This window comes from Lissotriton vulgaris, chromosome 11 (assembly GCF_964263255.1).
Source record: "Lissotriton vulgaris chromosome 11, aLisVul1.2, whole genome shotgun sequence".
In the NCBI taxonomy this organism is placed as follows: Eukaryota; Metazoa; Chordata; class Amphibia; order Caudata; family Salamandridae; genus Lissotriton; species Lissotriton vulgaris.
Window position 1 is genome coordinate 590,430,013 of NC_141699.1, and position 20,075 is coordinate 590,450,087.

At 45.7% G+C, this 20,075-nt stretch overlaps 1 protein-coding gene across 2 annotated transcripts in view; it reads right to left on the reverse strand.

Annotated features, from left to right (window-relative positions):
• The window catches only part of HR (HR lysine demethylase and nuclear receptor corepressor), a 394,390-nt gene that overhangs the window by 87,061 nt on the left and 287,254 nt on the right, over positions 1 to 20,075 (reverse strand). For both annotated transcript variants that reach the window (XM_086943684.1, XM_086943683.1), the window contains 3 exons: positions 11,649 to 11,773; positions 1,999 to 2,127; positions 166 to 305 (listed from right to left, as the gene is read on the reverse strand). In XM_086943684.1, the coding sequence (XP_086799810.1) occupies positions 166 to 305; positions 1,999 to 2,127; positions 11,649 to 11,773 (394 nt within the window). The remainder of the gene's footprint in view (positions 1 to 165; positions 306 to 1,998; positions 2,128 to 11,648; positions 11,774 to 20,075) is intronic.

A 20,075-nucleotide genomic window follows, 5' to 3' on the forward strand; every position in this document is an offset into this window, starting at 1 on the left:
TAGCGATGCGAGGAATGCGCGTCACTGTGTGCGTAACCGCACGCTCTAGGCCACACAAAAAGCTGCTTTTTAAAGCCCACTTACTAAATGTCTTGTCAGAGGAGCGCATGCGCTGGCTCAGGCAAGACCTAAAAACAATTTGAACAAAAAAAAACCAACTCTTACCCTTTTGAGAAACCTGCGTATCTGCTCCGAGTCCTCTGCTTGGAAGATGTGCCACAGGGCCCCAGGGGGCTCCCTGGACGTCCACAGTTGCTCCTTCAGTAGTCCATCAGTGCTGTCACTGTCCATCCTCAAGAGGATCTCTGTAGGGAAAAGATGAAGTAATAACACTACTCAATGAACGGGCCTCGATGCACAAGGATTTAGAAGTTAAGACGAGGAGGAACGACTGGGCAGCAACCAATACGAACAAATCAAAACTCAAAAACACTGTTAAGAATAGATTTACTCATGATTCCAAACGTTTCATAAAATCAGACTCTCCTCTGGCAAATTCCCTCCAAGACATCAGCTAATACCTTACTGTGACTGGCCAGTGAGTGTCGCTGCTGCACTACAGCAAATAAGATTCCGTCTCTAAACACTGTGTGTCACTATTTCGTCAGGATCTGCTCACTGCAGAAACTCAAATTATGGAGAGGGCCAGAGGGCTTCACTGCTGAACTCATGCCAGCAGAATACAGACAGGAGATCCAGAGACTGCATGAGTAAGGTCATTGGGCCTTTGTCTGAAACTCTAAGTGGGCTAAAATTTAAATTCTTATACATTATTGGGAACTGGAAAAACAAAAATTATGGCTACTAGTATTAAAAGATGAAAATGACATGGCCCACCCTCGACCTGTAAGAGGGCCAGAGCACGACTTCAGTCAACGCCATATTATTGGCAGGCACTCATCACAGTAGCACCTACATGTATCAGCAACTGTCAGAGTTTTACCCAATACTATACTGGGAACGGGCACAGGTTATCACTAGTACACCAGTGTCTGCTTGTTCAAGCCCACCACCACATCCAATGTAGTAATCGGATTGGCCACTAGGTTTTATTGTTGTTGTGTCAGCAGTGCTTCCGGCAGTTATCTACCTCTTCCTTCCCAGCTCCGTCTAGCCTATGCCATTGGTCTTTGTGCTCTGCTGCACTTTCTTTGTTTCTCCTAGACTCACAGCATTCTAACTCTACTCTTATCTCTGTCCATTCCCAAAGCAAGGGCAAAATGGGTGAGTGCACAGTGCTCTCACCTTCTAAGGTAGCAAAGTAAATTTTCTCTCGTTTTGATCTCTATCTATTCTATTGAAACCTTGCTTCCTCTGCCTACCTCTACCCAGACTCAGGCTCCGTACCCCAGTGACTTCTTAAGGGTGTTTGGTGTACGAGACAAGACATATTTTAACTGTTGTTGGGTGACACTGTTAAACTTTAACATGTCATTTAATATTGCTTGGCTGATCGGATGGTGCACACAAATTAATTTTTAGGAAATGGGTATAAAATTCAAATGTGTTCCATATAGGGGCCACCAAAATATGTCTTGCCACAGGGCCCCAGAGACCTTAAGATGACACTGTCCATTCTGCTCCAAATCTGCACTCCCTCTGCTACCTTTTGGATAAACATTTTTTCTTTCACTCTTAATGCCTGGGCCGGCCCCCAATGTGCTGGCAGATGTCCCTTAGAGAATGCCTGTGCCTTCTTGCACCTCATACCTTTCAGTATGGTGCTTCTTCACTTTATAGCATCATTTGCTCTGTTCCTAGTGTTATTAAATGCATCCATGTTTGAAGATACACTCCTCACAGCTTAGCCGAACCTGCTGAAACTGAGGTGGAACCTGCTCTCTCTCTACACTACGGCGGAAGCTGTGTTCCTCACCAAATGCCTGCACCCTATGCCCATATCACTCATGAAGCTGCATACAATATAGAACCCTCATTTGCCACCTTGTACTTGAATGGAAAGCACGATTCTCACAGAACTCCTCGGACTCCTCGCACCTTGCTGGAAGGATTGCCCCTCACTGAAGCCCCCTCCGGGATCCTCCGCGTGCACCAGGATGTTCAAGAAGTCTACCACCTCAGCCGCCAGGTTTTTGGTCCCACTACATCTGCTGTCAAACTTCATTCCTGAAAAGCATAAATATGTCAGGACTAGTTAGAAGCCCAATGTTCTCAGCAAAACAAAATTCTTCAGAACAGGACGAGTGCAAAAGTCTCCCAAAAAGCCAATGGATAGCTCAGTATGATAGGAGGATGTATGAGGGTGTTGCAGGTCCCTCCCTGAAGGTCATGGATGACTTTTACTGTAGCGCAAGAGACCTGACTTCAGTCCCAGGATGACTTGGTGCCAGATATCCTTCACTCAATTTAAACTATGAATACCCATGTTTGCCTGGGGGAGTAAAGCCATGACTCTGTATCCCCCTGGGCAGTTTGAGCTAGTGGTGCAGTCCATTTAGTCCTATTGGGTTTGACTGGTTAGATTTGGGCAGGGGTTGAACGCCCTCTTCAGAAGTTCGCCATGCTAGCTGGCAGTTCAGGTAGCAATAGATTGCTGTTCTGGTCATTTTTCAGTGGGCCTATGAGGGTTGTTGGATCATTATAATCATTCTCTTTGATTTAAGGTTTCCCTTTAAGGGCAGTTATCCAGAGGGCTTATTGGGTAGTCAAAATGCTTAGGGATTCGCATGAGGAGAGTAGAGAGGGCCTCCTCTAGCGAGGTGTTCATGAAGAGCTGTCGATGGGTATCAGGAGGCCCAGAAGAGAGTTTTCTAGTGGTGGTGATATGTTGATCACTGTCACGGGGAAGGAGTAAGGGTATGTCTAGAAAGGCTAGGAAATTGTTGGAATGATCACAGGCTCACATTCTGGGGGTGAGAGGGGCGAGTCAAGATGGCAGGGGACCAGAAATGTACTTGGGTATGCTGTATTGTCATAATTCCCAGTGGTTACAGGCGTCCCCCAGGGATAAGGGCCTGTCTGCATTGTGGCAGTGTATATCTGGCTCACGGGGCAGGGGCAGAAGAGGTGGAGCCATCAGAGCTTCAGGTTGTGCCACAGCTATGTGCACTTAAGGGCATGTGACAGGCCATGTTTGGAAGGGGTAGAGGCACCAGCAAGGGCCATGTGCATAGTATGCGTTTTAAAGGAAAGACCGTTGGCAGTGTTTAAGATGGTAGAACTCCGCTAAAAGGCCTATTGTGATCAGCTTGATTCAGATCCCAAACAAGAAGAGGCAGTGGCTTGGAGAGCACTGGAGCTGCTTATCCCTGGGATTAAGGAGAGGAGAGACTGGGAAATAAGCAGGGAGTGGCCAGACAGTCTCAAAGAGCTGGAGGAGCAGCTGCCAATGGGTTATAAAGCAACCTGAGTTAGGGCAGCAAGATCTCAGTGGAGGTGGAGAACTGCAGCTAAAACTTCCCAGAGTGGTTAGTATGGTGGAGAGGGAGAATAATGCCACATTAGGTAAATTGGAAATAGTGTTTATAGGAACAAAAAGTGGTTGTGGGTTGAGATTATGGTGAGGACAAAGGAGGGGTCAAATCGGATAGCCCAGGTGGCTTATGGGGCCTCCTAGTAAGACAAACCCACCAGGTTTGGCACCTGGTGGCAGTGGCATTGTTGATTCCAGTGACACAGTGCCTTGGGGACACTAGCCTGAAGACAGGGAGGGACCGGAGCAGTGAAGAGGAGCTTATAAATGGATAGCAGTGGTGTTGGGGACGTAGAAGAGCCCAGTACCAGTACTGGTTTGTGTGTGTCTAGCGTGTCATGGTGATGACGGGAATGTGAAGAGAAGTTAGAATGTGATGACCATGACAATGGTCACACTGGGGATGCATGCAGTGTGGGGGAGTGGTCAGATGGGACGCAAAGGTGGGGAGAGCAGATAACCGTGTATGTGAAGTTGGTGCATTGCAGGTGACAGGTTGAAAACAAGATTATTCCTCTTGGGGAAAAAGGAGCTAAGGTGGCGCTAAACCAGGAAGAGAGCGAAAGGGTACTTCAGATGACATTAGATCAGGTATGAAAAAGTGTTGGGGACCTTGGGGTAGTGGTGATGGGCATGACAAACTTGGTTTTGGTGGTCATAGGAGGTGATGTGGTGACCAACACTGAGGAGAAACGTGTGGAGTTACATATGGTGAAAGAGAGAGCTGTTGCGGGAGGACAAGAAAAAGACAGAAGTTAGTAGTGAGAACATAGGGTGCAAAGAGGCTGTTGCTTTTATTATAAAAGCTACTGAGGAAAGTAGAAATGTGAAGAGGCATTTAAAGACTGATAGTTGTCTAGAAGATGATATACATCAGCCTTTATTGCAAACAAAACCAGATTGATTGTAGGGGCATTGCAGGGTTGTGTAACAATGAGACGTTCCACACTAGGATGGTGGCAAATCCACTAAAGCAGTAAATAGGGAAGGGGGAAGAAGGTAGATAGTGAACTATGATTTCAATGGATGATGCCGACTAGGGTAGTTCCTTCAGTTGTAGCGACCAGTGGACTGCTTATTCAGTATAAGCCCTTCTTTGGAGGCCCGGCCACTTTGGGGTGGGAGGTACCAGGAGAAGTGAACTATCACAGAACAGAGTATGCTGAGACTTTAACAGATGAAGTAGTGTCAACCTGCAGGCAGAAGACCCTGTGGTGCAATGCTTTAAAAAATGTGGTGAATGCACTTCCGGGTCCACCAAGAAAAGGCTGCAGCCAACATAAAGTGCTAGGTAAGGGGACTTAAGCCAGTTAAGACTGATGTGTTATGTAAGTGTCTGGCTTTATATTTGAACGGGAAGGCTATGATGATGCTGGAATGGGGTTTTAGAAATGGCATTTGTTTGTTTTACCAGAGTCCAAGTCCAAGGGTAAGAAGGTGGGCAGAGAGTATTAAGTCTACTGAAATCATTCCTCAGGTTGTTAGGGAGAAGTTGCATAACAAAATTAAAGGGAAGAAAGATAGTAGGACCATTTCAGGATTGGCTGCTTCCAATTTTGAAGTTTCGTACTTTAGGGGATGAAGCTAAAAATGGCAGGGCGAATTAAAACGTATCGATTCTTTGTGATGGAATCTGTGAATGAGGCCATTGACTTTTTTCAACCTTTAGGCTTTTACCTATGCATCAAGAAGTTTTGTCGCTGCTAGGATTAAGGTTTGAAGGAAGAGTTTTAGTTGACAGGCTGTTGCCTGTGGGTTGTTCAGTGTCTTGTTTACTCTTTGAGATGTTTAGCTGTTTCTTGCACTGGGTGTCTTTTCATACAACAGGTTTTGTTCAAGTCTACGATCCCGCCTAATTCGCAAATAATAACAAGCTCATGCAGAGACCTGCAGAACTTTGATTGGCTGCCAACACTTCAGCCAGGAAGTGTTGGCAGCCCTTTTGGAACTTGGCTTCAGCTGAGTCCCCCCAAAAATGTGAAAAAGGGGTCTGGGTAGGAATACCCTGACCCCTAAGCCTTGGTCTTGGGGACCCAAAAGCATTTTTTTAATGTTGCCTCAAATTTGCAAAAATTGCAAATTTACAGCAGAAAAATGTTCAAAAACAAACTACGGGCTGTTTTGAAATGAGGCCCCCAGTGGCCAATTCCTGGGGGATTATTTTTTTTTAAGAAGGGGGGTGCACAGGGCCCCCCTTTTAAGGCTTATTGAGCCCCGGGGACCACCAGCTCCACAGGGCTTTGTTATAAATCATGAAGGGGCCGCGCAGAACCCCAGCCTTCTAAAAAGCCCTGATGACTACCACCTCCATGGGCTTTGTTTTAAATCATGGAGCGGCCCTCACAGAACACCTCCTGGGCTTCAAAGAAGCCCCTGAGCAAAAAAAAATTAATTGGCGGGCCGCACAGACTCTATGGACCCCCAGGTACTACCACCATCCCAGGGCCTAAATAATCAATAATACTGGGAGGGGTGCCGGGTGGCCCCCCTCCCGGGCCATATGCAGCCCTTGGGACCACCACCTCCCCTGGGCTGGCTCATGCTCAGAGAAGGAAAGGGGTCGCGGGAACCCATCCCCTCCTGGTGCCATACATGGCCCTGGGGACTGCAACACCCCCAGGGCCGGCTCTTGCTATGTCCTTTGGTATTCTTGCTATGTCCTGGGGTGGCCACCCCCAGGACATAGCTGTTTGCTCTGACTTGGCAGGAGTTTTGATAACTCCAGCCAAATCAGAGCAAACATTAACACCACTCTCAGCAAGAAGAGCTGTGAAACTGCTCCTGCTTGCTGAGAGCGGAGTTTTCAGCTGTTTTCCTGCCCACTGTCTATCAGGCAAGGAAACAGACAAAAGGATTGCTCTCACAGACAGGGAACTACATGTTTAACAGCTCCCTGTCTCTGAGAGCAATACCGGCTCCCACAGGGGGAGGGGAGCCAGCATGGACTGCAAGGACCTTAAGGCTCCCCCTGGGGTCCCCGGTGGTGGTTCCTGGGTGCATTGGGTGCTCCAGGGCACCCAAAGTGAAGAGGCTAGGCCCCATATGATGGGGTCCACAAGGCCAAAATCAGCCATGGGAGGGGGGGTCGGCATGGCACCCACCCCCATTTGTTTGTGGCCAGGCCCTGTAGGATGGGGTCCCTGGGCCGAAATCGGCTTGGGGAGGGGTCTCTGCGGCCCCCCACCCAACACTGAATTAGGCTGGGCCGCTGGGGATGGGTTGCCCGGGGCTGAAATTGTCCCGGAGAGGGGGGCTACATGCCCCCCCCCCCACTTTATAGAAACTATTTGGCCCAGGGAAAGTGGTGGGCCCGGGGGGTCCGTGCCACGCCCCCACGTAATTTTTAAGTGAGCCCTGGGGATGTAGTGGTCCCCGGGGCATTTGGAAGCCGGTTTTATGGCCCCACTCCTTTAATAATAATAATAATAATAATAATAATAATAATAATAATAATAATAAAAATCCTGTATTTGTAAAGCGCACGACTACCCGTAGGTTTCCCGGCACTGGGGGCCATCGGGAAGATTAAGCAAGCTATTGCCCAGAGTCACATGGTGCTGGGCAGACCCCTGCCGCCGGTGCCGGGGATCGAACCTTGATCTTCAGCGTCTGGCGTCAATCGCCCATGCCGCTGCGCCACCCCTCTTCTTCTTCTTGGCAGAATCAAAGCCCCGGGGAGGTCCAGGGGTTCTTGGAGCTACATAGAGTGGGGTCCCCATGGCCCACTCCTTACTATCACTAAAGCCCAGAGAAGGTGGTGTTCCCTGGGTCTTTTAAATGGGGAAACAAAGGGCAGAAAATGAGCAGAGAAGACAAAACAGAGGGCAGAAAAACAAGCACGAAAGGCTAAAGAGAGGGCGGAAAAACAAGCAGAAAAGACGAACCAGAAAGCAGAAAAATGTGCACAAAAGGCAAACCAGAGGGGAGAAAAACAAGCAGGAAAGGCAAAACAGAACAGAAGAGGGCAAAATATAGGACAGAAAAACAAGCAGAAAAGGCAAAACAAAGCAGAAAAGGGTAGATCATAGAGCACTCAGACACTCTGACACCCAACTCACAGACCCACGCAGACACTCATACATACACTGACAGACCCACTCAGAGACTCACACCCCCACTCACAGACCCACTTCGGCACTCATGCACTCACTCACAGATTGACTCACACACTCATGGAGGCACTCGCAAACCCACTCAGGCCCTCTTACAGCTACTCACAGACCAACTGAGACACCCACTCAGACACTCATGCACCCACTCATAATGGGTTCCATAATGTTGATAGGGGAAAGAGGTATTTCTGTGCTGAACAAGGAATCGCGGCCCTGAAACATTTGAAGATTGTACAGGAGGACCCTACCCTGTTTCAACAGGATGGGCTGCACCTGTCATTTCTCGGAAACAAATGCTACTTGTTGGAACTAATGTTGACCATCGCTAAAGAAGTGGTGAGAGGTTATGTGGTTTATAGAATGACGTTTTGTAGGCAGCGGGGCAGGAACACGTTATCGGGGTTTTCCTGGGTGGCAATGGCCATGAGCAAGAATTGTTCGCTGGGCTCCTTGAAGGGTATATCATTCTAGCCCGGTTGAGGTTTGGAGGGACGACAGGGTGATTAAGGTTTAAAGCAGGAGAAGTATGACAGAGGCTTTGAGGATGACGTTAGAGAAATAAATAAAATAAGGTTGTGTGTGGGTGAATGTTTAGGGGGATGTTAGGGGAGGTTAAAGAATTGGAATATTAGGTACGGTTATTGTATTAATGAGGTATAGGGGAAATCTCTATGGGGTCTGCTGACGGGGTCTGGTCTAAAGTGGCCTTTTGCAGTAAATAGAAAGGCAGAATTTACAATGCCCTGTCACGCCTGAGAAATAGACGGTGGTGAAGAGTAGGCAGCATAAGTGATCACGTGGCAGAAGGGAAGAGCTGGAATTCCCTTTTTCCATCAGAAATAAAAGCTGGGGCTATTCTCCCAGGTATCCACCCCCTGCTTAAAACGTGACTATTCCCATTGTAACTGTTTCTTGCATATAAATGGGTGCTTGTCCTGGTTACTAACAGTGCCAATAAATTTTGGTGTTTTTTGCTGAATACATAACCCACGTAAACAAACATAAAATGCAAATGGTACAGTATGTTTACCATACCTTTTCCATTTTCTCGTTTATTGATGTATACATGATTTAAGTAGGTGCGTAGTTACCAATAGTGCAGCAGGTGCAGTGACACCAGGGCCAAGGCTATTAGGGACCCATAACATCCAAAGTGTGGCTGCCATTTGCTATCCAGCATGTACATGGAGACCTATCTTGCCTTCCCTTGCTATGCTACGGGATTCAGAGGACCTTTAGGTCTGTAGTTTGATCATATAGTATTTTTACAGCCTTAATTGGCACCTCTTATATGTTCCAGACAGACTACAGGTATGAAGTTTCCCGCCACCTTAAATTATATAGCAGTGCTCCCCACTCCTGCAACTTCCAGGGTAGTGTGGGCTTCAGCAGGACAATGAAGCTCATCCAGGGCTGAGTCGGGCTGTTAATTCAAAACCTGGCCCAGTGATTAATTTGTGACGGCGGTGCTTGCACGCGGTCGACAGCGCAGTCATTTTTGGGGGCCAGGACTTATTTTTTATTATCAGGCTTTTGACTCAGAGCAAGACAGAGGCAGAAAAAAAGAGACGAAGGAGGTAAAGAAGGATAGGAAAACTGAAAATAGGAGAAAAGGTGATGGCAAAGAACTTGCAAGAGTGTGTCAGAAAGACAGGAAATGTAGTGTGCTCTAAGAAAGGGGGATGAGGAGGAATAAAGAATAAACAGCTTTGGCATTCGGCACCCCCAGGATTCAGCAGTACCGGCGGCACCCCTAAGAAAACCTTGGACCCAGGCATCTGTTTTTTTTTTTAAAACAATCGAAACGCTGCTCTTTACGGATGTTTGGAGAGTTGGAGCTAAATTTCTTACAAAGTGGAGTCTTTTTTTCAGGGAATTGTCCTAGAAATGGGCTTTGTTCAAACTTAGAAGCAGGGATTTGTACTTCAGGATATGAAAGCAGGCAACCTGCAGAGTGTAAGTCTGAATCATGTATGAAGAGAACAAAAGAATAATCTTCCCCTTTCACAACCTTCATCCCAGAAAGGGAGTTGGCCAGGAGCGAAACCATCATTCCTATTTACAAGACCCTATCACCATCGGAGCATCACTTTTTTTGATGCTCCGGTGATGTATCACCATTTTCAATATTTACAAGGTGGCGTTAAGCCACATAGCGAGGCTTAGAGCCACATTGTAAATAGGTCCCTTTCCGCAGCAGTCCTCTGCGGCAAAGGGTGTTGCTGTTTGCGTTCCACCACAAGACCCAATGCTTTTGACACTGGCCCAGATTTACAAGGAGGTGTAAATCTGTGGCAGTGTCAACAACTAATGTCATGTAACAGCAGGCATTAAAATGGCATACATAGAGAAACTTTTTTTATTTCTCCTAGTTTTTACTTTCTGCAGCACACATAGAAATAACAAAAAGCCATTAATGATTGTTTGAGTAGGAAGGAGCCCCTTCCAGCACATAAACCATCATTAAATAATGATGATTTACTACATCCATGTGTGCTGCAGGATGCAGCACACATAGAAGTAACAAAAAGTCATTATGGATTGTTTATGTGCACAAAGGGACATCTTCCTGCACATAAACAATCATTCCCTGCAACGCAGGCATCCATACACTATGGTCCAAGGGTGCCTGCACTGGCGCTAGCCACCTAATTTTAGCGCTAGCACTAGGGAAATCAAAGGGGTGCACCGTATTGCAGTAAATACGGCACATCCCTTCGTTTTAAAATGTTGAAAAGCGGCGCTGCCAGGTTTGGCGCAGCTCTGTGCTCCGACATTTTCTAGTAAATAAGCCCCCAAGCATTTTGTTAAACGAAATTTCGCAGTATCTCGCATGAAAATTAAACCCGGGGTATACCTTTTGTTCAAAGGGCACATGAATTTCCCAGGCAAATTTATCATAGGTCTAATTAAAAATCCAAAGTTTAATCATGTAATTACGCATGCTTTTCTCATATATGGCTTCTTTGGGTGCACTTTGGTCCACTGGGTGTAGAGAATAACATTACAGCTGAATTTAGGCTTCAATATGGCGGTTGATATTTCCAGCTTGGTCTCTGACTACAGCTCACATGTTCCATAAAAACCCTCTGTGTCTACCAATTCATTCTTTGCCGCTCACCAGACCTTCAGTAAAAGTGACTTTATATACCCACCCCAAGAGAGGTGCTGCTTGCTTTATAAATTATATTATAACCCTGATCCTATCCGTGTTCAGCATTCATGTGCTTCCTGTTGAGCCACAACAGCAAAGGAACTATGCTCATCTAACTATTATTACTAGCAACATTTATTAAGCACATGGCTACCAGAATCAGGCTTCCAACAGTAGCCATCCCTGCCGGAGGCTATCCCCTTAAATAAACAATTGAGTTTTCAGTTGCTTTCTAAAGCTAGACAGGTTGTCATCCAGTTTAAGACTGACAGGCAGAGAGTTCCACAGCTCGGTCGCAAGGTAGGCAAAGGACGGGCCGCCACTTCTGGCCCTCCTAACTCTTGGAACAGTTAGAAGTCCTAGCCTGGCAGACCTAAGATCTCTGTTTGCCTTGTAGGGTTTGATAAGATGATGAAGAATCTGTGGGCCAGATCTAAATTTCACACTGTACACCATACTTAGTGCCTTATATTGTACTTTTATGCTTATCGGCAGCTAGTGCAGTGCGGCAAGTGTCTTGAGTACACCTATTGTGGTATTAAAGGTGTACTCCCAGGATTGGCTCTACTCTTGTGATAGCCTCTTGGAATCTGGTGCTCTGGTTAGGACCTTAACAAATCTCCATCACACAACATGGATGTAGAACAGGCTGCTCTACACCTACTCAGCATATACCACAACACACTGGCGTAACAAAACTTGAGGGGGCCTCCCTGCAATGCACGTGGAGGGGCCCCCTCTGGGCTCAATCAGGAGCTCTGCAGCCAGAGTGCGGTGCTGTGGGGGACCCTGGAGCTTGGGGCCCCCCGCACCACGGGGGCCTGTGTTATGCCCCTGCCACAACAACCCATGTGGGAGTCTGCACGGGCCGATCTGGATACACAGGAGTGACCATCTCTCCTTTCAAAAAAGAACCTTCACTGGAGAACCTGACTGTGTGTCTTCTTACCGTGGGTTGCAGCGACGTGAGGGCACAGCCACAGCTGGTCAGCAGGCATGTAGGAGGCCAGGTTCAGTTTCCCACGAGGATGGCAGTATTCTGGTAGTGGCAGACAGGAAGTGAGATTCTCCAGCCTAGAAAGGGAACATGATACATTGGTGTAATTTATTGGGTGATCTAGACTTACAGAGCAGACTTACCCAAAAAAATGCACTATGGTCCACAGAGCATGCAGAAAGCATGGGCATGTGGGTCAAGAACGAGGTTTCACGCCCCAATGGACTCTAGATGGTACAGGTCATGACTTAGGGCATGGCAGGAGCTACTTTTATATATATGTATGCATGCCTAAATTCTTGAGTTCAAGGGGATGCTGCAGGCCTGCATTCAGATGCAATAGCTGATATGAGTGTGCGTTCCAGTGGTCACCTACCACACTCAAATCACATAACCCTGCTAGTTGTCAGAGCAGTTGTCAATTCAAAAATCAATCACTGTGACAGTCTCCTCTGTGCATTATTCGACACACTGCTCATAAGCCTTCAACTAGATCAAAATGGGTGGGGAGATTTGTGGATTATGCTCAGAAACACATCTACCGTCAACATTTTTACTGTATCCCAATCAGCCGTTCAATTAGAAGTTAAAAGATAACAAATCGTCCTTGCGAGAAAAAAAATGGAATACTCAAACCAATAACCTCTGTGATTCAGTGCATGAAGTACTTTGATACCATCAAGAGCACAAATGCAATTAAATGAGGACTTCACTTTCTGGGGAGTTCCTTCTCAATATACCAACACCACAAGGATAGATCCAGACCATGGTATATCTTGAAGTGGCCTTAGATGTCTCAACAGTGAGGCTGTTGTTGGGTAAAAATATCCCAGTCATCTTCATGAGAAATGATGTATTCCTGCTAGACACACTGGAATGGTTGTCTTCCCCAAATAGTTTTATACTTTTCTGGTGGGTAAGGGCTTAGGTCATTATCTCACACCCAAAATCAGGTTTTAATAGCTTGCTCTTAATGCTGATAAATGCTCACTGTTGAGTCTATCTTGCAGGCAGTAGACACTGCTGACCTTATCACCACTAATAACTTAAACACCATGATCAATAGAAGGAACATTATTATTCGAATATCAACCTCATCCGTGATGTTCTGCTACTACAGTAACCATCATAGCCACCAGCCGAGTCACAGTTATCCACCTTTTACTGTCACTGACCTTCAGTATCTTTGACCTCCTTTCCTGCTTTCTGCCAGACCATTCAGTTCCACCTCATCTACTGAACATCTGACACTAGTCTAGCATTCCTTTTTTAAATGACTATTCTTATCAGAACAGGCTCAACTATTTGCACCAACATCTTCCTCTGCAACTTAACATATAAGATGACACATCAACCAAAACCATGAAGGATGTTGTCCACAACCAGTTGGCCACCACCAACATCACACTATTTGTCAGGCTGCTGACCGATAGCAGTGGGAACAGCGGGGACCTCATCCAAATCACCATGATGCATCTCATGTGTAACTGACGATTACACTGACTCCATCACATTGACTTTGTTGCTGCCAGCACTTTTGATGCGCCACACATCTCCAACTCTTTGATGCCAGCCAACGTCACCACAAGCAATAAGGAAAGCCTTCATACATTTCCTAACAAAAATATTCAGGCTTTTCTGTTTTCAGTTTCTATTTGTTGTGATTCCAGTAGGTTTTATTTTTTTAGCGTTTTCCAATGATTTCAAAAGTTGTAAAAATGTGTCGTTATCAGTGTTTACTCTTCTTTAGTTTGGAACGCTTCAGAGAGATTTTGTCTTTCCAGTGCTCATGAAGACTTTTGCTTTTATTTTCTTCCTCCCCTCATTCATTTGCGTTGCTAGTTCTTCCTTCCTCTTTTCCTGCTCCTAACTCCCTTCTGCACCCTTTCCTTGCATTTTCTCTTTCAAGTAATTTTCCATGATTCCATCCACCCCATTTGTCAGCACTCAAACTGCTCTTTCCTCCAGTCCAGTACCACCCCATGTCAAGAGTGTGGTTGAATGGGAAGACTTGCACGTTATTAAGATTTGAATGCAGTAGGTACAAGGTTATTGGGTTGTATTTAACACACCTTTCTGCCGCCCTATTCACCAGACACATTGCAAAGAGAAGCAGAATAACGGTTTTATATTTAGGACATGAGATGTACATTGTGGGGGTTTGATGCTCTCCTACTGCAAGTCAGTGTCACACTGTTCTTATCTTTGCCACCTGTTACCAGGAAAGGGTTGGACTAATAAATACATTATTACTGTCTGTTCTGAGGCTATTCATGTATTACCTGGTCAAAGGGGAGATGCCTGCATTCTGTTAGCTGTAGGACCTTTGGCAACAGCTAACTGTGCTGCTGTTTGAAGAAACATTGGATGTGGTGAAGAAAGCTCATGAGAGTTTGGCTGCATTGGGTTGTTTGCCTATGCAGTTCACATCATTTATGAAATTATTCATTGCTAGACAGGACATGCAGATAGGCTTTTGTTTTATTTGAAACGCTTCAAAAAAGCTGCTACGCATTGCTTTTTTACTGCCTTTGTTTATTTGAAAGCAGTAGAGGCACTGTGCTCCTGCCAGGAATGGGAGACCGTTGCATAAGGCACTTTACCTTTGTGTACTGTGCAGCGTGCACTGTTCTAGTGCAGTTTCTGTCTTGGGGGGGAAGAACAAACACAGCCCAGTATGTTTCCATTAAACGAAGTGGATTGTACTCATGATGCTATCAATTGTCAGCTTCCATTTCTGCACCGTAAGTTTTAATCTTCATCTTGACATGGAAGAATTGGAATGAAAGTTGATTTTAGTGATAGTGAGACTCTATGATGAATGTTTTCTATATCAGTACACAATCTCAAAATGGATCGATGCCATGTACTTGCTCTGAATGTGCTGTGCGCAGCGCATACTAGAACACACAGAACAGTGCCTACTTCTTCATATGTCTGATCTATACTGTCAACAGCTTACAGGTTATTGTGTAGATTTTCTGAGTTAAGGTATTCCCTGTAGGCATGACAGTTTCTGTAAATCCTGTGCATTAAACCCTTCTGAGCCAGTGCATGGATGATGGAGATCCTATAGGCATTCGTTCATATAGGCACCTTCACGATTCTAAACTAAGATTGGGAGTGTTGGTTAAAGCTCTTTATGAGAGGCTAATGATTTTGGGGGCATCCGTATGCACAGTGATCCTTGACATCGCAATTCTGATACCAGGGCTTTTTGCTGTGAACCCGCTATCCATGAAGCAGCAACATTCAGTGAACAGTAAGCTGAAGCCATATGAGGTGAGCCATGCTCCCAAAACAGGAGAGAAAGAAGATCCTGGAATACTAAAGAACTTGTGGATTGTCAAAGGGAATATTATGTGACATACCATGGCCTGAGTGGCCACAGCAAGGGGTATCCATCACCGAAAAGTCCTTCCAGGTAGAAACTGCATATAAACTGATTTGACACTATAGTGCACCAAAGCAGTTAAAGTGCAGCAAAGTCTAATGTTTTCCAGTTTCTACTGAAATAAATGTTCTCCCTTCAGTGGTGTTTTATCCGTTATAACTGATTTTGACTGAAAATCAGAAAAACTTGAACATACTCCTTGTAAACTTTATAACTTTGGTCGCATTAGCTGATCCAAGCACATGAGTATAGTTCTTCTGCTCTAAGATTGCTCTCCACCTTATAGATGACTGCAGATGTCTTCACCCACTCAACATCCACTATGTGAATGCCAAACCTTCCGCACCGTAATACAGCCATGAGCATGCTGACAGCAAAAGCGCAATCAGATGGCTCGAACAAGGTGCGCAGACTACACTAAAAACATATCTGTGCCACGTGAAGGCATCTCATCTGTGAAGCCTCCAACAGAAGAAGGTCACTCTTTAAGGCAATCAAGCATATTAGGAAGTATTTTCCAGAGATCGCACAGGTTCACTCCTAGAGAAAAACAAGATCAACAAAGTCTTATAGGACAACATCAACACAACTGCAGCAAACATCGTCACGAAAGTCCTACCAACAGTTCATAAAAATCAGCCACTTCCAATGTCCTCTGAGTAATGTGTCAATTTCTGACAGCCACAGAGTACAAAGATGATGCCATCCCATTAATAATAGTGAAGTACCTCTCAAGAGAAGGCCTGAAACATCAAATAAATATTGCCAATATCTTCTTCAACCAAGGTGCCTTCCCTGATGCCCTCGAGATATGCAGGTTCTGCCCATTTTAAAGAAGCCTATCTTGATACAATGTCCTAACAAACTACCGCCAGACAACTCTCCTCTCATTCTTCGGCATGGTTGATAAGTAGGCTATTGCTAACCAGATTTATTGGGGAATCAAGAGAAACACCCACTTACAAGACTACCAGCAGCAGAGCCAATGCAACACAGGAACAGTAATATTCAAGTGGGGGAATGGTGCTCTTCAGGTCTCCAACAGTGTTCTAGCCTACTCCACCTCTTTGCTGTTTTCAACACTGAGGATTACCGGCCCTTCTTAAATACTAGACACTCAGATTGAACTTCATATGGATCATCCTTGCTAGGGTCACAATACAACTTTCAATGAGAGCCCAGCTCCTCTGCATAAACTTTTCCAGGCCAGTAACCAAACCTGCAGTCTGCAGCATTCACCAAGGTTCCATTCTTTCCTGGGTAATCTTAAACTCAAACACAGAACTAGTGGGAATTTCGATGGCTGGCAAGGACATCAGAATTTATCAGGTGGCAGTGTGGCACACAACTGCGCCTAAAGGTCCCCTCTTGCCATTTAAACAGCAAAGCTTCATGCCTAACTGAAGCTGAACAACCACCACTGCAGAATTCTATACTAACTGTATACATCTGGAAACAACAGCAAGGCTCACATAAATATTCCTCTGTGGCTTCACTTAATGGTTTATTGTCAGCACCAAGCTCCAGGGCATCCACATAAACATCATACCCGGTTTCAGTACATACATGATCACAAGATTGAGGATGCCTGGCTCCTGCTGACTTTGCAGACTGAACCCCTCACTCCTAGAAGCAGACTTCAAACCTGCCATCAAGGTGCCAACTCAAACGTGGCTATGCCCTACTGGACAGCACAAGTGTGACAGCTTTACACGGCCTTTTAGGGAACACTATTGAGGTGTGCCTCTCACCAGCATCACATGTAATACTTGCTGAATCGTCTCCAGTGCTTCCTTTAGCTAAAATGCAAGGTTATCCCCTCCAGTGGAGCACAAAGACTAGCAACAGAAGAATCTCCATAAAGGAAACCAGGAGTTGCAAGGAGGGTAAGTTGACATGCAAGGAGGGTAAGTTGACATGCCAGGGAGTCAGCTCCAATACTGGTGGAGGGGAGAGCGGTGGAATGGAAGTACTGGCATTCTAGTAGGTCCAGATATGCAGGCCCCCAACATCCACTTCCAGACAGAGCTGCTGCCTCATCAAGAAAAGCAACACATTGTTGCGGTGTAACTACCTGGTAGTCATTCCCTCCTGAAGGGATGCACCATGTCTCCTTCGCCATGTACCCTGCTATTTTCTAGTGTCCTCCTCCGATGCCGTCCTGTTGCTACTTCCATACCTCCTCCTCACCTCCCTAAACCGTAATCTCGCCCCCTCCCCCAAGAGAAATCTCCAAAATATAATCCCCACTCCTGATTGGCCTCCTTGTTGGTCCTCTATTGTAATCCCATCCCCTAGACACTCCTCTTCTCAGTGACGTATTCTGCCTCCACCCCCTTTTACTGAGTGTTCCTGAATAGCACCTTTTACCATCTCTGTTAGTAAGAGTTAAAAGTACTTGACTGAAAGCAATATTTGCCATAATCTGGCCACTTTGCACTGAAAGAAATATCAGCTACTCCTGCCCAGTAGGCGTAATATTTTGGGAATACCATGGCGATCTTCCGGAAGTTTTAGCGATTGTGGCAAAGAATTCCAACAGTGGTCTGCTTCCTCTATTGCGACCCTTGTCTGCCTTTGAGACTCCAAGCTGGCACATATCAAATTCCTCTATGGTCTTTAAAGCGCAAACCTCAGTTGTAAGAATAGAGGGATCTCTCAAGAAAGCACTCTGTTAACCATGCACAGAGATTTTTTTAATTCTCTCTGCTACAGAAAGGTAATGAAGAGACGGTGAAAGGGCCCAAAAAGGGCATTGTTTTTCAGGCCTAACGCTGGTTGAGTAGCTAGGTAACTACATTCATGTTTTTCAGGCCTAACGCTAATGAGTAGCTAGGTAACTATAATCTGCAGTCTTTGAAGTTCTGCACTCAGATATTTTGGACCCACAGATAGAGAGAGGCTGTGGGCGTAGTCTTTACCTGAAAGATATTTCAGACATTTTGGGGATATTTCGGATTTTTTTCTGTACAGTGCTGCATTGCTGTTTTGCTAGGTTCGTGCTGCAAAATCACAGACTTCTATTGATACATAGCTACAAATAAACATTCCACTTAGGTTTGATTTTTTTTTTACAAATTCACACATGGAACTACAGGGCTGGATCAAGTAACCAGCTACAGATCTCCAAGGGAACTAAAGGATCCTACCGTCAAAAATCTGGTGCTCAGGTGTAAGACCTCTACCGGAGCTGGCCAAGTACGCTACAGACTGAACACTCAGATGTGCATGTTGTGTCGCCCTTAGGTCTGGGTAAAATTTCCATTAAACCGGCATAATCTAGATAATCTCGGTAAATTTTCATAAAACTAGTTCTGTGAATTTCCAGAAATTATGCTCTAATGCTATTTCAAATGATTACACGCATAATCACACGCTCTTAAAATTTTAGAAAGAACTCTTGGGAACAACCTGAAAGAGACACTTCTGTTTGCATAGCTTGTGTGTTTGCACTATTTGCTTTAAGTGCAGGTAGCAGGGTATTGCTTACTCGGTTGCATCCATTTCTTATTTGCCAGGTAGTAGTCACACAAGCTTCGCTAGGAATCTGAGCTAGGGTGACCAACTGGCATTGGTGCAAATTCAGGACGGTGAGAGTAAAAATTCAGGACAAAGGGTCAAAATTCAGGACACAAATTCAGGACAGGAGTTCAAAATTCACGACAAAACTTCAGGACAATTGGATAAGTTTTACAGACACATCAGAGGTCGCGCAATAGTATATAAGCAAGCCCAGCCATATCCAAACATATTCAACCATTTGCAGACCTATCCATCATGTATCCTTCCATCTATAATTTCACTCATCCATCCACCCTGTCACCCTATCCATCTGTACACTCATCCATCCACTCTTCTACCCATCCATCCATTCATTCACTCATCCATCCAGCCATTTTCCCTTTCACCCATCCAGGCATCCTTTCACTTACTATCCATCCACTCAGTCACTCATCCTTCCACCCTTTCAGTCATCCATCCTCCCTTTCTCTCTCCATCGACCCTTTCACTTAGCAATCCTTCCTTCCACCCATCCACCCTCCCACCCATCTACTCATCCACTCATGAATCCATTCATTGACCCTATCACTCATCCATCCTTTCTCTCATCCATTTATCCTTTCACTCCTTCACTCATCTATTCATCCTTTTGGCCATCTACCTTCCTTTTCACTCACTCACTCATCCATCCTTACATCCACCCTTTTGCTCATCTGTCCATCCATTCACCCTACACTTATCAGTTCATCAATCCATCCATCATTTCACTCATGCATCCACCCACTCACTCACTCATCATGCACCTTTTCACTCATCCATCCACCCTTTTACCCATCCAGCTACCCTTCCACCCATACATCCAGCTATTTACCTTTTCTCTCTTCCATCCTTCCACTCACTCATCTATCATCCATCCTCTCATTATCCATGTATTCAATCTTTCATTCATCCATTCACCCTTTCATTAATTCATCCAGCCAACCAGCCATCCCTTAACTTGCTCACTCACCCACCTTTTTCATATTAATTTTGAGCTGAGCCTTTTTGAGAAGAGACCCATCAAGAACTTCACCCTCGCTGCAGGAGCCATTCCAGGACTGGGACAGAAGCCACCCAGGGCAGAGACAGGATCCACCACAGGGGGGGACAGGAGCCATCACAGGTCGGGGGCGGGGGGGACAGAAGCCATCACTGGGGTGGGGGGCAGGAGCCATCACAGGAGGGGGAACAGGATCCACCAGGGTGGGCACAGGGGTGGGCATGCAGTATTCTAGTATCATCTTGGTCTCTTTCCAGGGTGGGGTAGGGCTCCTCACCCCCTCCTGGACAAGACAACGAGAAGACATACTCTCTTTCCAAAATGTTAGTTTTGCCCCCCCACACACTGATGTACAGTACTTAAAGGAGATACTCCAAGAGAACCGATTTAACTGATTGTCCTCCATACTTTGTTAATCAGTGTGGGTGCGATTGTGCCATTTCTT